Here is an 18,727-nt window from a genome sequence, read left to right on the forward strand (position 1 = left end):
ACCTATGGCTGTTTTGGATAAATCCTCGGGAGATCCAAGTGAGTCGCGACCAAAGAACTTTCGCCTAGTTGTGGCAAAAGCTGGACAATCAAGCATAAAGTGATTTGGTGATTTCACCTCATCATCCTCCATACAGCTGCAGCAGAATGGAGTTTCCAATATATTGAATCGTACCGCATGGATACCCATGTGACACTGCCCTGTAAAAACCCCAATGACCAATGATAGATGAGCCTTAGTGAACCCAATTATTTCGGCAGACCTCCTGCCATCCACTTTCGGCCAGAAAGAATCTTACTACCCTGCAAGAGATGGTGTCCGCCCAATGTTTGCTTAGCTGACTCGAGACCCAGCTATGGAGGAGCAAACCCGAAACCCCTACAGCCATCTTCATCCGGTTCAGTTGCACCGATGCGGGCAAAGCGACCCGCTTGACAGTTACCCGGGATATCACTATGGCCCGGGACCCAGATAATCTTAATTGTAAAATAGTTCGATGCAAGAGAGGTCAGGCACACCCAGACCACCCCTTGCCCCAGATAATTCTTCTTCCCCACTCCTCTCGGGGAATGACTGTGTTGAAGGTTGTATAGGAAGCAGTTATTGGCATACAATAGTCCGTTCTGTCCGGGATAAAGTCGAAACTAGTAAGAAGGCTAGAGGGTCCGAAGTCAGAAAGCCCATAGCCCATATCACGAAGCCTGACTAACAACCGGGCCGCGACCACCTTTCCCGCAATATCTACTGGATATAGGTTCAGCATGACATTCAGTGCCAAGATAGGCACCGTCCGTTGCACTGTCACTAACATTTTGGAGGTGCTCGCCATGTCCAGTGCTTAACACCAGACCAGCACCCCATAGGGCAGAATCGGTTTAACCACCATTTCATAAGGCCAGTGTACTACTCCTGGCGTAAGTCCCCATCTCTTTCCGAAAGCCCCCCTGTAGCAGCACAAGGCAAACGCGGTCTTTCTGGCCCTATCTTCCACATTGGGTCTCCAGGACAGTTTCTTGTCCAAAACAATCCCCAAATATTTAACCCTATCAGAAAGTACCATCGGTACCCATGCAGCCGAAAGAGTTCTGAAATCGGGCATCCTTGTAAAAAGAACCAATTCCGTTTTTGCCGAGTTAACCGCCAGTCCACATGATTCAGCCCACCTAGCCACAGTATCCAGGCAGCCCTGCAGAGTATCGCACAGAGTGCCCAAAAGTTTGCCCCTGACTAGGATAGCGAGGTCATCTGCATAGGCAACCACCCGACAGCCATTGGCTTCCAGCTCCACAAGAAGCTCGTTGACTACCACAACTCAGAGCAGATAAGACACCCCCCTGTGGCGTATTCCTGCACACCTTCCTCTCAATTATGGCCCCTCCACACTCCGCTGAGACAATTCTGCTGCAAAGAAGTTTGTTAATAAATTTAACCAGAGCACCCTCAACTCCTAAACCAACCAGAGCTTTTTCGATAGCCCCCGGCAAGACATTATTGAAAGCCCCCTCGATGTCTAGGAAGGCACCCAGAGCAAACTCTTTGTGTTCTAGGGACCCCTCTATTTGCTTTACAATCGAATGGAGAGCCGGTCCTGCTATAAAATGTTTCTGAGAGTGTATTCAGCAGCGCTACGAGATGCCGCTCAAGTTTGCATAAAACATGGAGGGCGGTCATTTTTTTAAAAGCTTCTTGGAGCTAATGTTCTTGAATTCGGGTGCAGTATGGCAAACTTTGAAGTATATTCGGAGAGATTGCCATAAATTAATGTATATATTCCAAAATGGCCATTCAACCATTTGCTTATTCGTCTCTCCAGAGTCGATTTATATCAAGTGAAGGCGGTCTGTAAATCACTGTTGGCAGTTCCATTGACAGCTAAAAATAGGGCATATACAACATGGCGTAACGATACAAGGTGGCAGCACGGGACAGCTGATTATAAACATTTTTTATTTGATTTGATACATCAACTTTCGTCGCAGTACGATGTTGACGTTTGTCCATCGAATTTACAAAAACAAAGTACATGGAACTTTTATCTACGTTTGTTGGTATGTCACCAAGCTGCCACCTTGTATCGTTCCGTCATGATATACAACAACAAATAATTGCCAGCTGAGGACATCAAAAACGTCATCAGTGTCAAAAACACTGATTGAAAAAACAAGGGAAAACTGCATAGAAATTGATGAAGAAATACACGATAAGAAACAGTAAAATATTTAAATAAAATAAATCTTTCACTCTCAGTATTGCAGGAGCGTAGGTGCTTGTGTGCGTTTGTGGGTAGTGGCCCTTTAATAAAGTAGGAGTGATTTCCATTTAAAGTTTCTTCGTGACCATTTAAATCTTTTAATTATTTGTATTTGTTCAATGTTCAATATTGACTGATTAAGGTACTTAGTTGCCCTCAATGAACCACAATTATAAGTAATCCATCGTACTTAATGCAATGTGTGTGATTTCAATTGTACATAGAAGCAGAACAGATAAATAAATGCGTGCGAATGTTAGTGTGATAATGTCTCATGGCGTCAACGAACAAATTTTGCTGCGACCGGACTTTGAACAAAATGCTCTACATCATGGTTGTTTATTGGTTCTCTTGCGTGGTGTTGGGCCATCCAAGCCACGTACGCTACAAAAGGCATTCAATAAAGTTCGACATGTTAGCAATGTGAAAATAAATGGTAAAATATTGCACATCTGGGTAATAGTCTAGTTGAGGGGTCGACTGCTAATACGCTACCAAAAATATCGAGAGAGGTGTCAAACGACGCGTCTTGACATCAGTATTAATAATCCGAAGGCGGAAAATAAAAATTTTAACGATATTAACGAAAAACCGGAAAAAGACCCGTGGGTGCCTCCGAAACCGGGGGTCGGATCCATAGTATTTTTGCGCAGAACACCTTTCTGCGTTGGCGGCCTTCGGCCGCGCTTAAAAAAAATAACCCTGGGCTACGCGATGCCAAGTCCGGGTGTGTGGTATAACCGTGGCTACCGCCACGTTGATGCACAATTTTTTTTGTGGGTACGAACACAACAACAACCACATGGAAATCGCCAACTTCAACTGCAAATATCTCCGCCATCGGATTATTGTTCTCGAGAATAATACGCGTCTTTTGACACCTCTCTCGATATTTTTGGTAGCGTATTAGCAGTCGACCCCTCAACTAGACTATTACCCACATCTGTATAGTTAAGTGCGATAACATTACATATTAATCTTTACAGAGTCTTCAGGGGTTACACGTGATATTTGGATACGTTACATACATGAATATCCTGTAGAGAACAATGATTGGGGAGATTTTCAATCACATCGTCGCCTTCTCGGTCTGATAACCATTGGTAAATTCGATACTCAAACAGAGTTAAATGAGCTTTGTCGGCAACATGAGTCGCTAAAAGTTCGCTACAGTAGTACGTTATATGATTCACGTGCAATATTTTTTGGACCATCACCAGAAAAAGCAGCAGCTGATAGAGTAAATTCGGCTGGCGGCGATCAACAGGTTTTGTATTCCTCTTCCTCGCCGGCCAACGAAAATATTAATGTAAATAGTAATGAGGTTGAAAAGTATGGCACTCGGCTGCAAGATGAATTTACAACACCTTCCAATTTTAAAGCACAAGCATTCTTTTACCGTGAACAGGATAGCTGTGCAGATTTAGAATCACATATAGCTGAGTTTGTTAATGCATTATTTTGGGTTTTGGAATCGAAACGTCTGGACAGATCACGTGAGAAAGCTGAAAAAATGAGTATGCTCTTTGCACCTCTTGAGAAGCGTGATTTCGTTGGCCTCGATATGGACTCGCGAGCTAATCGCAGGCGTTGTGTGGGACGAGTCACAAAAAACTTTGCTGATTTATCACTTCAAGCGGGACTCGTTAGAGATGCTTTGAACTTATATCATACTGCTTGTGAAATATTACGTGCCATAGGTGATTTATTATGGGTGGGCGCTTGCGAAGAAGGTTTATGTTCGGCGTCTATAATGTTCATGTATCCACATTTACGCTATAATGAGCCCCTACATCGAAACGCGTCGCTACAGGATGGTAAGCGTAAAATGTTGTCTGCTAGTATTTTCGGTCATTTATTATTGGTCAAAAATAAATTTTCTTAATATAGGCTTGTTGCCTTTGCGCAACGCCACAGAAAGATTGCGTGCAAACGATACGACATCAAAAATGCATGTTTCCAAACAGCAACACAGTTCCCGTGATGACCTGCAAGAAAACATTCCGACTTGTCAAATGACTTCAGCCTCCTCATCTTGTTCTTCGGTATCTTCCATATTAACGACGAATTCCTCGCCATCTGGCACACCAACATCATCATCATCCACTTCAACTATTTCAGCAGCTCAACATGGTACAATTGCAACAGAATTACCTAACAACATAATAAAACCTGAAGAATTACATACATATTATCGTCGTGCAATTATAAACTATAGTAAATACAAAATAGCTATTATAATAGAGACAGAAGCGGCATTGAAGGCAGCACGTATTTGCGTGGAACAGAATAGGCCATTGGATGTTGCTATGTTTTTACAAAATGTACTATACTTAAATGTGAACATGAGCGAACCGGATCGCATAAAGCGTTTCGAAGTTATAACCGATTTGTATCAGCAAATAGGCTATCGACGTAAGGCAGCCTTCTTTCAGCGACTGACGGCTCTTAAGTATGTACAACAGGGCAATCCAAATCCTGACTGGACGCAGACATATCGCCTAATGTTGGAGAGTTTTTCTGGTTATCTGCTTTCGCTCGATCCAATGGAGGTGATTGATAATGCGGCAGGTTGGCCTGCATTACAAATAGATTTGTTGCAAGGTTTAATAGCAGCTGCTCGCCGTTTGGGACAATCAGCATTAGCTACACGTCATATGACTTTCTTATTGCAAACGCAATGGGTGCACATGTCACCAACAGAGCAAAGCGATATGTGTGTACAGTTGCAAAATTTGAGTGCGCAATGTGAAGGTTCACCTGTGCCTTTGGTACTAGAAAGTGGCACAATTATACCGCCGGCAAACCTAACAGATTTACCGTATTGCATGGATTTAAGTGTACGCGATTTGCCAGCACATCTTCGACCACAGAGAATAAAGATTGTTAAAGCGGATAGTGGACCCTTTCTATTCACACCAATACATTTAAACTCGTTGGATAGACGCGAGAAGAAACGGGAAAAGAATAAAATTGGTAAGTATGATTTATTTATCTTTCATTTAGACACGTGTACTTAATAATTTCGAGTTGTATTTGCCTACAGCGTTTTTTTGGGTACAGAACGACTTAAGCGAGGTAACATTACGTCTACGTAATCCACTTCCTTTCGAGTTAACTGTCAGTGATATGCGTTTATTAACGAATGGGATCGTTTTTGAATCATTACCGCAAACGGTTATATTGCAACCAAATGTGGCAACAGCAGTCGCATTGCATGGCACACCCATTGAGGGGGGCCAATTAGAAATTCAGGGTTATAGCACCCATGCCCTTGGCGTAAAATCGAATTGTCGTCTAAAAAATATGCATGGTCGTAAATTTCCTCCAAATTACTTAGTGGATGTGATACCAGCATTACCTCGGATAACTGTTAAAACCTCATTACCGCAAACAGCTACTTTTAGTCAATTGGCTAGCTCAGATATTGTCATAACATCCGCCAGTTTAACATTGTATAATGGTGAATCATCAACGTGTATAATAACCATAACAAATGAGAGTCCGATTTCAGTGGAGCACTTAGAGATAAGCATTAATTCGAATGTTGAACAAGAAACACAAAAGAATATATTTAGAATTGATGAAAAAGAATTGCAGGCACGTGGTCATTAACTTAACAAGAAAAATCTTGCTTACATTTTTTTCTTACAGTCTAAACTTCCTATAAAACCGAGTATCTCAACAGATTTTACGGTGCATATTTATGGCGAAGCTGACTTTATATGTCCTATTACGAGCCAAAGTGCTACTTCTGTGCATTCTAGCAGTACAGTAACTGCAGCATTACAAACAGATTATCATGGTGCTAACTTGGGTATTGGTGGTGCTGGTCCGAGATCACATTCATTACAATGCTCAACACACTCATCATCTGGTCATGGAAGTTTACCTTCACGTGTTAATTCGCCTAATCAGCAACAATTCACTTATAATCGACGTAATGATCCAAATAATCTGAGTTTTCGTTCATCAACGTCAGGAGGCACTACAACTGGTGGTACGCCATCTCTTATGGCGCTAAGTTTACCTGCGGCTGGTGGTCAAAGTGGACATGGGTTTGGTCAACATGTTGAAGCACAGTTTCGTGTTAAATATTCAGGTGGCGAAGGCATGCAGGAAGGCTATTGTCGTCAGTGTGCGATTTCGTTTAATTTGGAGTTATTGCCCAGTGCACAAATCACAAGCTGGGATGTGTTACCTGCTGAAATGTAAGTGGTCCTGGATTTTTTATTTATATGTGCCTAAATAACAGCTTTGCTCTTCAGTCCTTCGCAATTTTATTTGGTACTCGATGTGTCTAATTTGACTGCTCAGGAAATGTCTCTAAACTACACCAACAACAAAAGTATATTGATAGAAGCCAAAGAGAGTTGTCGTGTACCAATACCCGTTGATCGATGCTCTTTGGAACAAGTAGTAGCAGCTCGTGAAGCAGAATATACCGAGAATATGGAAAAAGGTAGTTTTATCAAATATGCGAAAACGAAAATTACTATACATACGTTTTAGGACGAATAAACACAATATTTAATAAGAAATCTAGCATTTACTTAAGATATTTAATACCTTTTTATTTTGCATTGCTTAGACCTTTGCTATCGCACACAATTGCTTTCATTCAGCGATAGTATCAGCAAATTATGTTCGGAGCATGTAGCTGAACGTGTGAAAATTAGTTGGTTGCTCACTGGTACCGATATACAAGGTATAGCATCACTGAACGGCATCGTTCTCACGTCATCCATGATCGATTTAACTACCGTATCCCCGTTGCAATGGAGTAAGAATGCGGAGTTTTCAACTACTAATAAAAATATATGTACTATAGGTATACAATCAATTTGTATTATTATTCATTCTTTATAGCGGTTTCCTTCCAAAATACACCCGTTCAACCACAATCAGAAATCGTATGCGCAGCAGGTCAAAGTGCCATTCTCTATGTTAGCGTTCGCAACCAATCGGCGCAACCATTACGAAACCTTGTGCTTACTATTAAGTTCTATCAGGACTACTTAAATGGCATTGAAAATTATAATTTAGATACACGCATAGCTATATCCGGTCCAAATAGGTAATTAAAGCAAAACCAAACATGTTTTTAGTCAACCTGCTACATACTTATTTCGAAACAATTAAACTTTTGTTTTACTTCGTTTTATACATTCGCAGAGTTTCTATACCATTACTTGAAAAATACGCACAAATTCAACATGAATGCACCGTTATATTTTTTACACCAGGTCGTTTTAAGGCAAGCATACAGTGCTGCTCTAAACCCCAAATAGCACAACATAATGCTGTACAAAGATTGGATAATAGCTTGCGTGCTATGCAAGTTTGCGACATAATAGGAAGCACAGCTAGCTATCACGAGCAGCAGGAGCACATTTGGAAGTTTATACCTCCAATTGAGGTTACCGTAATCGATCAATAATATTGTTAATACGAACATAATAGATATAAGTAAATAAATTTAAAAGGTAAAATATTAGGACTATTTGCTATTAGGTGCATACGTTCTAGCATCATTGCATTGCAAATTATTTGCATTAACAATGAATTGAATACACATATATATAAGCAAATCGTATCTAATTGTTAATATTGTCAGTTCATATGCACCTTCTAGGGAAAAATTCAATTGTATGTACTTGTAGAAAAATGCATGTAAAGGTTGTGGACACCGTTTGACCAAAAAACGAAGAACAGGATGATGCAACTCTTCCTATCATGCTATTTGTCCGCTGGTAAGGTAATTACCATGCCGTTGTAAACGGAAAAATTTCTTGCCTTGTTGGCTATGGGCAGGCGCTGGTACTGTAGGGTCGGCCATAAAGGTGACACATTGTTGTTGTTGTTGTATTAACGATAAAGACACCACCCGATGTTGATGGTCCTTTGCCGGATATAGAACCGATACGTTCCAGTAACAAAGCACCATTAAGTTACTAGCCCGACCATCTCGGGAACGATTAATATGACCACATTAAACCTTTTAGGCCATAACGCCATCCTCACCAACCACCTAGTTCCATGAGGAACTTGGGGTCGCCAGAGAAGTAAATCTCAGTAACAGTTCATTTTCATTTTATTCCAATTTTGTGCATTAATTTAGAATGATTTTGCGTTAGAGGTCTGGGCTCCTTTTTGTTCTCCGGCACTAAAAAGGGCACTGAAGATGGCACAACGGCGAATCCAATTGGTCTGCACACCAGAATTCCTCAATGACGGAAAACCTTTTTTTGCACTAGTTATGAATTATGACTATGTACTTGCATTGTATTTTGGTTCTTTTTTTTCGTATATCTAGTTCATAGAGTAGATTTTTATGCGTTTAGTTAAGAAAATATAAGTTTTGTATTTATTTTATAAAAGTTGATTTTAAATGCATCTCATTGTCTGGAACGTTGAAAAATGTTCGGTTCAGGTTTGCTTCGGGCTTGGTTCAAAATCAAATGCATATGAAAATGAATTTGTCTGCCTAGCATATGCTATTGGTTAGCCTTGATTTTATTTGCGTAAAACTAAGCAAATATCTATGTTTATACTAAGCAAAGTATGCATGCAGTAATACTATTGTAAAGGAAGCTTTTTTTATTTTCTCCAATTCTTGCACATAAATTCCTATGTGATTTACTGACGACACTCATGACTCCATTTCAAATGAGTTTCATGTAGTTGTGCTACTCTAAAAGTATATCAAAAACAATAAGAATTATAATGAATGAATGCATTAAATGTTATATTATTGCTAATTATTATATGTACGTATATGCATGTAACGATGTTATTATTTGTACAACATGCAAAAAGCAATTGTTACTAAAAGGCATAAAAGCTACTTTGAAAATAAATATAAAGTTTTTTAAGCGAACCCCTTATGTATTAATGTTCTTATTACAAAGGAATAACAGTATTTAATAGAATTAGTTGCATTAAATAAAAATAAAATATCTATAATACATAGTAAATTATAGTATTATTCCAATAAGCGAATGAGGCATTAAGAAGTTGGCTATTAGAATTGAATATTTTCAAGTATATTCGGAATAACAAATAACTTCCTTCTGTGTTTTACCGAAGGTTTTCTCTAGAGAACTTGGGTGGGGTGCAATAACACCATACGCAATAAGGCCATATGGCGTTATTTCAAATGAGTAATAAAGTCGTAATTTAAAATCCGACTCAAAATCAAAACAGGAGTGCGGTTTGGACCGGATGCGCAACCATCTATTTTTAACGAATGATAGAAAGAGACGGGGGATGAATGCAATATAGTTAGGTAGAAAATCAGGTGATCACAGCTGTTTATAAGTTTGACGTTTAGTCCTAAGATACATTAGCTGTATTTCGTTGCTAACTATTACAATTAAAACACTAGCTAACTTACCGAATTGCATGAAAATCAACAACAAAAAGTAATCAGAGTTGAGTTGGCTAAGCGGTTTCAGTTGAAACCGCTTAAGTAATTGTCGACCTGATTGATAGTGTCGTATTGTATAGTGTTGCATATTCAAAAATAGGGCACTATTGTGAACGAGCGAATGAAATGAACATGCGAATGTGCAGATAAACAAAAATAACAAAATAACAGCGTGGCGGCAGGGTGACATGCATACAAACAAACACACGCATTTCATGTATTTTGTTTTTGTAATTCTTTGGTTGAGTGTCATAAACATAGTGCGCTAGAAGTAGAAATGTCATAGCAGCTAAAAAAAGTAACAATTAGCTGATAAACTTCCACCATCTGTATGGTCTTGCCATAATGAAACTGTTTATCTAGTTGAAGCGTTTTTTCAAGCTCGCTTGCAAAAAAAAGCAACTATTGTAAACTTTACCAAGTAGCGCAACTAACAGCTGATCACTCAAAATTAGCACACACACAAACATAACTAATGGAAATCTTTGAGGAAATTCAGGTTAAATTTTTAAACAGACACAAAATGTTATAGTTTTGGAATATATAGCATCTAGGACACCTTAATTGCAGTAATTGAAAGAAAATGTTTGCTTATACTGAAGTATTTAATTTTTTTTTCTAAATTTATTTTTAATATTGATACAATGATTGAAGGTATATTAATCCAATGCAACTCTGCTCTTTCTACTGTTCTTCATTCACTCCATTCGAGTGCCTTATTTCACTGAATTCGAGTGCCTTCCACTCTATTCGCAACATAACCTCAATTTAAGCTGCCAAACTATATAGTAAACAATGATTTCACACTTTTAATATCAACAATGCACGTGTTTTCTGTTAATTGTCAAGTATAATCATTGATCTCAGTTGAACAAAAATGTTGTGGCAAATGGGAAATAACTTAATTTTCGAATATGTGCTAATGCCGAGATTTAAAAAATCTTGTAAATTATTATATATAGCAGCAGAAAACCAAATTTTAAAATACAAGTACTCTCGTGAATTAGATTAAGGCCAACTTGTACTAATAAATTTAAAAAAATGTTAGTTATTATTTCCCGATTTTTTGGATAAATTAAAAAATATTTTATATATAACATCATGTTTTAGAAATGTCCACGTAATTTTTACATATTCGTTTGATGTGGTATTGTCGCGTTAAGAAAATATGCATTGTGTAACTTAAAAATTATGCTTAGATATTTAAATAAACTTTCGTTTATGAATAAAAAATATTGTAATTATGTTAAATAGTAAAATCAAATTTACTTTAAAGCTACTATCATAATCGTATGATATAATGGAGATACAAAGCGGTAAAATCATCATAAATTCATGATATAACGGAGCTACAAAACTGGAAAATGAAAATTATTGGACGACTAACGGAGCTAACAAAATAGAAAATGAAAAATAAATTACGTGATTAATTATACTCAACATTTAATACAATATTTAAAATAAATATATTAAATATTTTATAAAAATTACTAATTGACATAAATAATAACACCAACTGGAGTATTTAACAAATCAAAATGAAGTATTTGTAATCACAAACAATTTGTGATGGCAAACAAAAATTGAACATAGAAGATAACAGAAATCATACCTGTGACAATATATACATTAGACTGTGTCGATTTATTAACCGATATCGCGCCATCGATTTTTCGATAGGATTTGGGCTTAGTCAAAAAAAGTTCCACTACGCATACCCAAAAAAATAATTTTCGATCCTGCAAAAAAAATGGCGAAAGGGTACATTTTTCGACCAAAACACTCCTCAAAGCCCTAAAAATATTTTTTTTTTTTCAAAAAACTGTTATCGCCAACGTTTTTATCGCCGAAGCGGTAACATCATTTTTGTTAAATGTTCGTGTTATACATTATCGTGTTAATATAGTAAAATGTGTTTTTTGTTCAAAAAAAATAAAAAAGTGCAGTGTGAAACATAAAAAGTTATGTTTATCTAATTAAATAAACTTTAGTTTATAAAAATATAAATTGTAGTAATGTGCAAAAATATAAACTTTAATTTATACTAAATCTATTATCATAGTCGTATGTATAACGGAGTTAAAAACGGTACAATGAAAATAATTGTGAGACTTTTTACACAAAATGTACAGTCATGTATATTCAATTTAAACATAAATTAACAATTTCAATAATAAATAATGAAAAAGCATACAATACTAAGGATACAATTAAACAAAATGCGCCGATAATTAATATTTATTTATTTTATTTTATTTATTTATTTATTTATTAGTCTACAAATTTAACAATCAGACTAAATATAGAATAGTATAAAAACAAACAAAAAGACTTGGCAACTTAAATATATAATAATTACAAAAATATACTGAAATACTATGTATTAAATCATTCAATTGCAAAAACACACAGAGGTATAGGGGGTTAAAATATAAACTTCTGGATGACCAAAAAATTAAAATAAATGTTGATATAAAATAGGGTCTCCACCACCTGCTGGATCATAAAATGATGTATTTAAATTTCGATCTGTTAATAATATAGTGATAGCTCCTGCTAGAAGGTAGTAAGTAGGTACTTTTTAATTCTGAAAATCGGATCGCATGTATCTAAGTTTTTTCAGTGATTATTGAAATCATGACAAATGCCACGAAGTGGGTCATGCATTTCGAAGTTCGATTATATGCTTACTTACTTACTTAATTGGCGCTTAACCGTCTAAACGGTTATGGCCGTCCAACAAGGCGCGCCAGTCGCTCCTTCGCTCCGCCAACCGGCGCCAATTGGTCACACCAAGGGAGTTTAAATCGTTTTCCACCTGGTCCTTCCAACGGAGTGAGGGCCGACCTCTACCTCTGCTTCCATATGCGGGTTCCGATAGAAACACTTTCTTGGCCGGAGAATCATCTTTCATTCGCATAACATGGCCTAGCCAGCGCAGCCGCTGTGTTTTAATTCGCTGGACTATGTTGATGTCTGCGTATAGCTCGTACAGCTCATCATTAAATCTTCTTCGTTACTCGCCATCGCCAACGCGTAGAGGTCCATAAATCTTTCGAAGAACTTTTCTCTCGAACACTCCTAAAGCCGCTTCATCTGCTGTTGTCATGGTCCATGCTTCTGCCCCATATAGCAGGACGGGTACGATAAGTGACTTGTAGAGTATGATTTTCGTTCGCCGAGAGAGGACTTTACTTTTCAATTGCCCACCTAGTCCAAACTAGCATTTATTGGCAAGATTGATTCTCCGCTGGATTTCAGTGCTGATGTTGTTGCTAGTGTTGATGCTAGTTCCCAAATAAACGAAGTCTTTTACTATTTCGAAATTATGGCTGTCAACAGTAGCGTGGTTGCCAAGGCGCATATGCGCTGACTCTTTGCTCGATGACAGCAGGTACTTCGTTTTGTCCTCATTCACCATCAAACCCATCTTTACCGCTTCTTTTTCCAGTTTGGAGTAAGCAGAACTAACAGCGCGGGTGTTTAGGCCGATGATATCAATGTCATCAGCATATGCCAGTAATTGCACGCTTTTATAGTATATTGTTCCAGTGCGGTTAAGTTCTGCAGCTAGTATAATTTTCTCCAGCATCAAATTAAAGAAATCGCACGATAGGGGGTCACCCTGTCTGAAACCTCGTTTAGTTTCGAACGGCTCGGATAGGTCCTTCCCAATTCTGACTGAGCTGATGGTGTTGCTCAACGTCATTTTGCACAGCCGTATAAGTTTTGCGGGGAAACCAAATTCAGACATAGCAGCATATAGGCAGCTCCTTTTCGTGCTGTCGAAGGCGGCTTTAAAGTCGACGAAGAGGTGATGTGTGTCGATTCTCTTTTCACGGTTTTTTTCCAAGATTTGGCGCATTGTGAAAATCTGGTCGATGGTAGATTTACCAGGTCTGAAGCCGCACTGATAAGGTCCAATCAGCCGGTTCACGGTGGGCTTCAATCTTTCGCATAATACACTTGAAAGGACCTTATATGCGATATTAAGAAGGCTGATTCCACGATAGTTGGTGCATTTTGCAGTATCCCTCTTCTTGTGGACTGGGCAAAGAACACTTAGATTCCAACCGTCGGGCATGCTTTCGTCCGCCCATATTTTGCTAAGAAGCTGCTGCATGCGCCTTACAAACTCCTCGCCGCCGAACTTGAATAGCTCCGCAGGCAATCCATCAGCGCCCACGGCCTTGTTGTTTTTCAATCTGGTTATTGCTATTCTAACTTCGTCATAATCGGGCGGGGGGACATATATTCCATCATCATCGATTGCGGGATCGGGTTCTTCATCTCTGCGCGGTGAATTGCTGCCTCCATTTAGGAGATCAGAGAAGTATTCCCTCCATAATCTAAGCACTCTCTGGACATCAGTTACAAGGTCGCCGTTTTCATTCCTACAGGAATGAACCATTCCGGGATTAGTGGGCATGATTACAGAATTGATTGAAGTTTTTTATGAAAAACAAAAAAAAAAGGGCGAAATTCGAAAAATCTCGAAAAACTGAAAAATTACAAAAAGAAAACTTAAAAAATTTTTTTTAATTTTTTCCGAAAAGTATATTTAAAACCAAATTTTAAAAGAAAAAAAAAAAAGATCCCGAACGGTCAATTTTTGAAAAAGTTATAGCATTTTGAAAACAAAAACGGTGTTTTTAAATTCATACCTTTTTTTGAGTTGAATGAAAAAATTTGAAAAACTTCTGAAAAACGTCTTTCGTAAGCTAGAAAAAGAAGAAAAACTTTCAGCCAATTCTAAAGGGGTGGGGTTCAAAATTGGTCGAAATGGGATGGAATACCCCACATGTAACCTAAATTCAAGCTTAGGGTCCATTGTAACACCTAGGTCAGTGAAGTTGGTAACTTGCTTAATAACATAATTTCCAATCACATACTCATGGCAATTAAAGGTTTTCCATGTAAAACACATGAACTTACACTTCGGAAGGTTTAGTGACATCAGGTTAGCATTATATCATACAACTAGGCTGTTCAGATCAAACTGAAGAAGTGCTCTATCCTCTGGTGAGCGGATAGGTATAACAAGTTTCACGTCATCCGCATACATCAACGTCTTACAGTGCTTCAAAACTTTTGGTAGGTCGTTAATGAATAGTAGGAATAACACTGGCGCAAGATGGCTACCTTGTGGAACACCAGAAGTTACATTGATAAATTTGGACCAACAGTTGTTAAAAATAACTGTTTGTTTACGTTTATTCAAATAAGAAGAAACCCAAGAGAGAACTAAAGGAGGAAAGCCTAACCGGTCGAGTTTGTATAAGAGCAGAGAATGGGATACTTTATCAAACGCCTTACTAAAATCTGTGTAAATAACATCAATTTCGCAGTTAGATTTAAAGCTATAGGATACAAGGGTCGTGAACTCTAGAGGGTTAGACACTATTGACTTTCCCTTACAAAATCCGTGCTGTGATAAGTCAATAACCGAAGATAGACTAAACGCCAGTTGTTTTGTCAAAGAGGATAGATATATATCTATCCTCTTTGATATATCTATCCTCTTTGCTGAAATTGCCGCGCATAAAATTGTACTACTAAATTTCAATACACATTAAGGTTCATGCACATTATACTGGAATTACTAGCAGACCCGTCAGACGTTGTTCTGCGCTAAAAATGGTCTATCTACATAAATTTTAATAAGCTTTTACCATCTAACTCTGCCCTCCCCCTCACTTATTCTTAATCCTTTTATTCACTCCTCCCTCCGTCTTTTCGCTTCATCTATCTCTATCTTCGTCTCACTCTATCTCTTTCTCAGTCTCCTTCTCCTTCCATCTTTTCTCTACTCTCAAGTTTTTCCCATTCTTCTTCATCCCTTATTGCCAGGCAAATGGAATAGGAATAGTTATGTGGGTATTATTTATTCATGTCTTTATTTCGGCTTCGCATGCATATTTATCAGTTTTGCCAGGTTGATGTGACTAAATCGAATATCACAATGAAAATTACTTTAAAGCTCTCAGCAACAGCTTCCATTTGATATCCCTATTACCAGGCGCGTAGCCAGAAAAAAATTTCGGGGGGGATTTTGGCCAAAGTGTCAGTAAATAATAATTACCTGTAAATATACACATATTTATATTTTTACTTATTACATATTTATACTTTTATTTATTTGAAATTTTTCTTTCCTTCCACAAAACAATATTTATTTTTCTTGTTTGTTTTGCCATTTTGTTTAGGATTTCTTCATGAGTTACTTCAATAGTAGAGTAGATGTTGAGTAGAGCCAGCCCATTCATCCTCTCCTGGCCCATTGTATTTCTTAGATAAGTTTTTAACCTTCGAAGGGAAGAGAACGAGCGTTCGCTAGGAGCAACGGGAACTGGAAGCATCGCAGCAATTTTTATATATCAATGTACCGTAGGGAAAAAAGACACGGAACAATTATTTAATACATCAATGAACGTGCTTGGTCGCTCCTGTTGTTGGTGTTGTTGTTGCGATAAGGTTGCTCCCCGAAGGCTTTGGGGAGTTCTATCGATGTGATGGTCCTTTGCCGGATATAGATCCGGTACGCTCCGGTACCACAATACCATTAAGGTGCAAGCCCGACCATCTCGGGAACGATTTATGTGGCCACATTAAACCTTCAGGCCATTCCTTCCCTCCCCACTCCCAAGTTCTATGAGGAGCTTGGGGTCGCCAGAGCCTCGTCTGTTAGTGAAACAGGATTCGCCGCGGATAGGTGAGGTTGACAATTGGGTTTGGAGAAGCTATATATTGCGCTGGCAACCTGAAGGGTTGCCCTACACAGCCCCTTGAATCTGGTATTTTAGTCGCCTCTTACGACAGGCATACCTACCGCGGGTATATGCTGATCCCCTAACCCGCTGGGGTCTTGGTCGCTCCTCCTTTGGGATTGTCAAACAATGCCTGAAAAAGTTTTGCTATGTTTTTTATTATGGCGTAATACAAAAAAATATTCTTGATCATATTTTCATTTGATTTACTTGATGAGAGATTTCTTTCATTGCATTTTTATTGAGAGGTGGGTAAAGCCGCGTCAAAACCGCACATGTTTTTTTAATTGATCTCTAGAATTTCAAAAACGAAGCAAAAACGTATAGGTAATGTCGATACAAAATTGCCCTTTCGAGACTCCTCTTCGTTTGCAAGAAAACATTTTTTTTAATGGAACATTTTAGTGAAAAGTTAATAACTCGCCTGTATATTCTTTTTGTAGACAAAACATTTGCCTGCTCTCAAAAAAAATTTTATAGATTTATTGCCAAAAACCTATGAGTTATTAACTTTTCATTAAAATATTTCTTATTTGTTTTGAAACACTGTATTTTGCAAACGAATCGGAATCTCGAAAAATCGGTCAAGTGTATTTTTGTATCGACATTTCCTACAGTCTTTCCTGCAGTCTTTGTTAAAATCCCAGAGATCAATGAAATTACATTGGCGGTTTTGACGTGGCTTTACTCAGGTGAAACATACGAAAATGAGATGACTGAGGATGAAAATAATGCAAAATTCATTATTTTAAAAGGAGCGACTGTAGAGTCTTTATTAAGTTGTTTATTTTATTTATATTAATACTTTTACTTGTTTATTACTTGTGGTTTTTCAATTGTTTTAAAATAATTAAGTTACCTTTTTTTAAATGAAAATTTTGGAAGTTATCAAAATAAGAAAATTTTGTGAGAATATAAAATTGTGTTAAACAAATTGATATTTAAATTAATTCAATAAAAATATTATATAAATAATAGTTTATTTCAAATACTCTATAATTGGCGATCTTCGAACCTTTTAATATAGTACGTAACTAATGAACATGTACAAATAGTGGACAAAAGTCAATTTATAAAAATACCAAGAAAAATAGTGTAAAATGTAAAAATAAATCGATGTTCAAGCAACTCATTCGTTACAACAAAACAAATCTAATCAGACGTTTTAAACTTTTTATCTAACAATTAAAGATATTGTTATTTACAAAATTTGATACAATATGCTATTTAAGTTAGTTCAGTTATGAGAAGCAGAAATCACCGGTTCTAAATAATTTTATTAAATAAATATTAAATCAATTATCTCACAATTGAAACAAATGAAAATTAAATAAAATGTATAGTCCATTGAAAAATATTTGCCAAAATTAATTCTTCTATACATAAGAACAAACTAACCTATCCTGATTTACTGCACAAATAAGAGTTAATACATATTAAGCAGTTTCAAAGGCCTCATCTTCAAGTAATATTACGCCAATCTCAAGTACTTCGTACCTATAAACGACTCCTTTATTCGTTTATTTAATATTTTTTTGCTGTTACAACGTATGCTTCCTTTTGTTTTTATTAATTAATTGCACATAATCTCGACGTCTAATTTTGATCTAAATGCGGATGATCTCATACAGCAGTTCTTTGAACGAAAATTACAATGAAATTTTTATAAATGAAAGTCATTGTAATACCAACAATCAACAATTTAAATATAAATAATTTATAAATATCATTGTATGTAAGTACGAATATAAATATATATTTTTATATGAATAAAGATTGTTAATCAAAATTAAATAATATTAAATTTATATATATATATATATATATATATATATTTATATTTATTTATAAACACATTATTTTAATTTATTATAAAATTTTATTTTTTTTTTGTTTTAACTTTACTTCACGTTTAAGTATTAGTTTTTCTCTTGTTAACTTCCTTTCCAGGGAACAATTACATTTTTAGATTTTAATGGTTTTACGTTCACCAATAAAAACTCGTTCCTTTACATCTTTAGGGAATTTAAATAATAACACGAATAACACAATGTCTTTAAATCAAAAACAAAATACAAACATTAATACTACTCCAGACACACATTCACGGAGGGTGGGGCCGTGTGTAGAAGTCCACGAAAGTGGGGAAAGCTTCTGACCGCCATTCACCTGGGAATGGCCAGAGCGATTCTTTTGCATGCGGTTCAAGCAGCTCACTACTGCCGGTCGCTTGCGGCCAAGTATCCTCTGGGTAGCCGCTAAACACCCGTTTAGCGGTGA

The 18,727-nt window shown here is 37.0% G+C and overlaps 1 protein-coding gene across 3 annotated transcripts; it reads left to right on the forward strand.

Moving 5' to 3' along the window:
* Positions 1 to 2,044: 2,044 nt before the first annotated feature.
* Positions 2,045 to 9,131, forward strand: brun (trafficking protein particle complex subunit brun). 3 transcript variants are annotated; one of them, XM_067768755.1, is made up of 10 exons: positions 2,045 to 2,393; positions 2,476 to 2,687; positions 3,238 to 4,068; positions 4,142 to 5,227; positions 5,298 to 5,851; positions 5,906 to 6,462; positions 6,520 to 6,713; positions 6,843 to 7,082; positions 7,160 to 7,328; positions 7,427 to 9,131. In XM_067768755.1, the coding sequence occupies exons 2-10, from the start codon at positions 2,495 to 2,497 to the stop codon at positions 7,689 to 7,691; spliced, it is 4,089 nt and encodes a 1,362-aa protein (XP_067624856.1). In that variant the 5' UTR covers positions 2,045 to 2,393; positions 2,476 to 2,494; the 3' UTR covers positions 7,692 to 9,131. The 3 variants fall into 3 exon arrangements, with proteins under 3 accessions (XP_067624856.1, XP_067624857.1, XP_067624858.1); XM_067768756.1 differs by having other exon boundaries at positions 2,045 to 2,302; positions 2,394 to 2,687; XM_067768757.1 differs by having other exon boundaries at positions 2,049 to 2,687; positions 6,843 to 7,034; positions 7,121 to 7,328.
* The last annotated feature ends 9,596 nt before the right edge of the window (positions 9,132 to 18,727 follow it).

Source organism: Eurosta solidaginis, chromosome 2, assembly GCF_040869045.1.
Source record: "Eurosta solidaginis isolate ZX-2024a chromosome 2, ASM4086904v1, whole genome shotgun sequence".
NCBI classification, from domain to species: domain Eukaryota; kingdom Metazoa; phylum Arthropoda; class Insecta; order Diptera; family Tephritidae; genus Eurosta; species Eurosta solidaginis.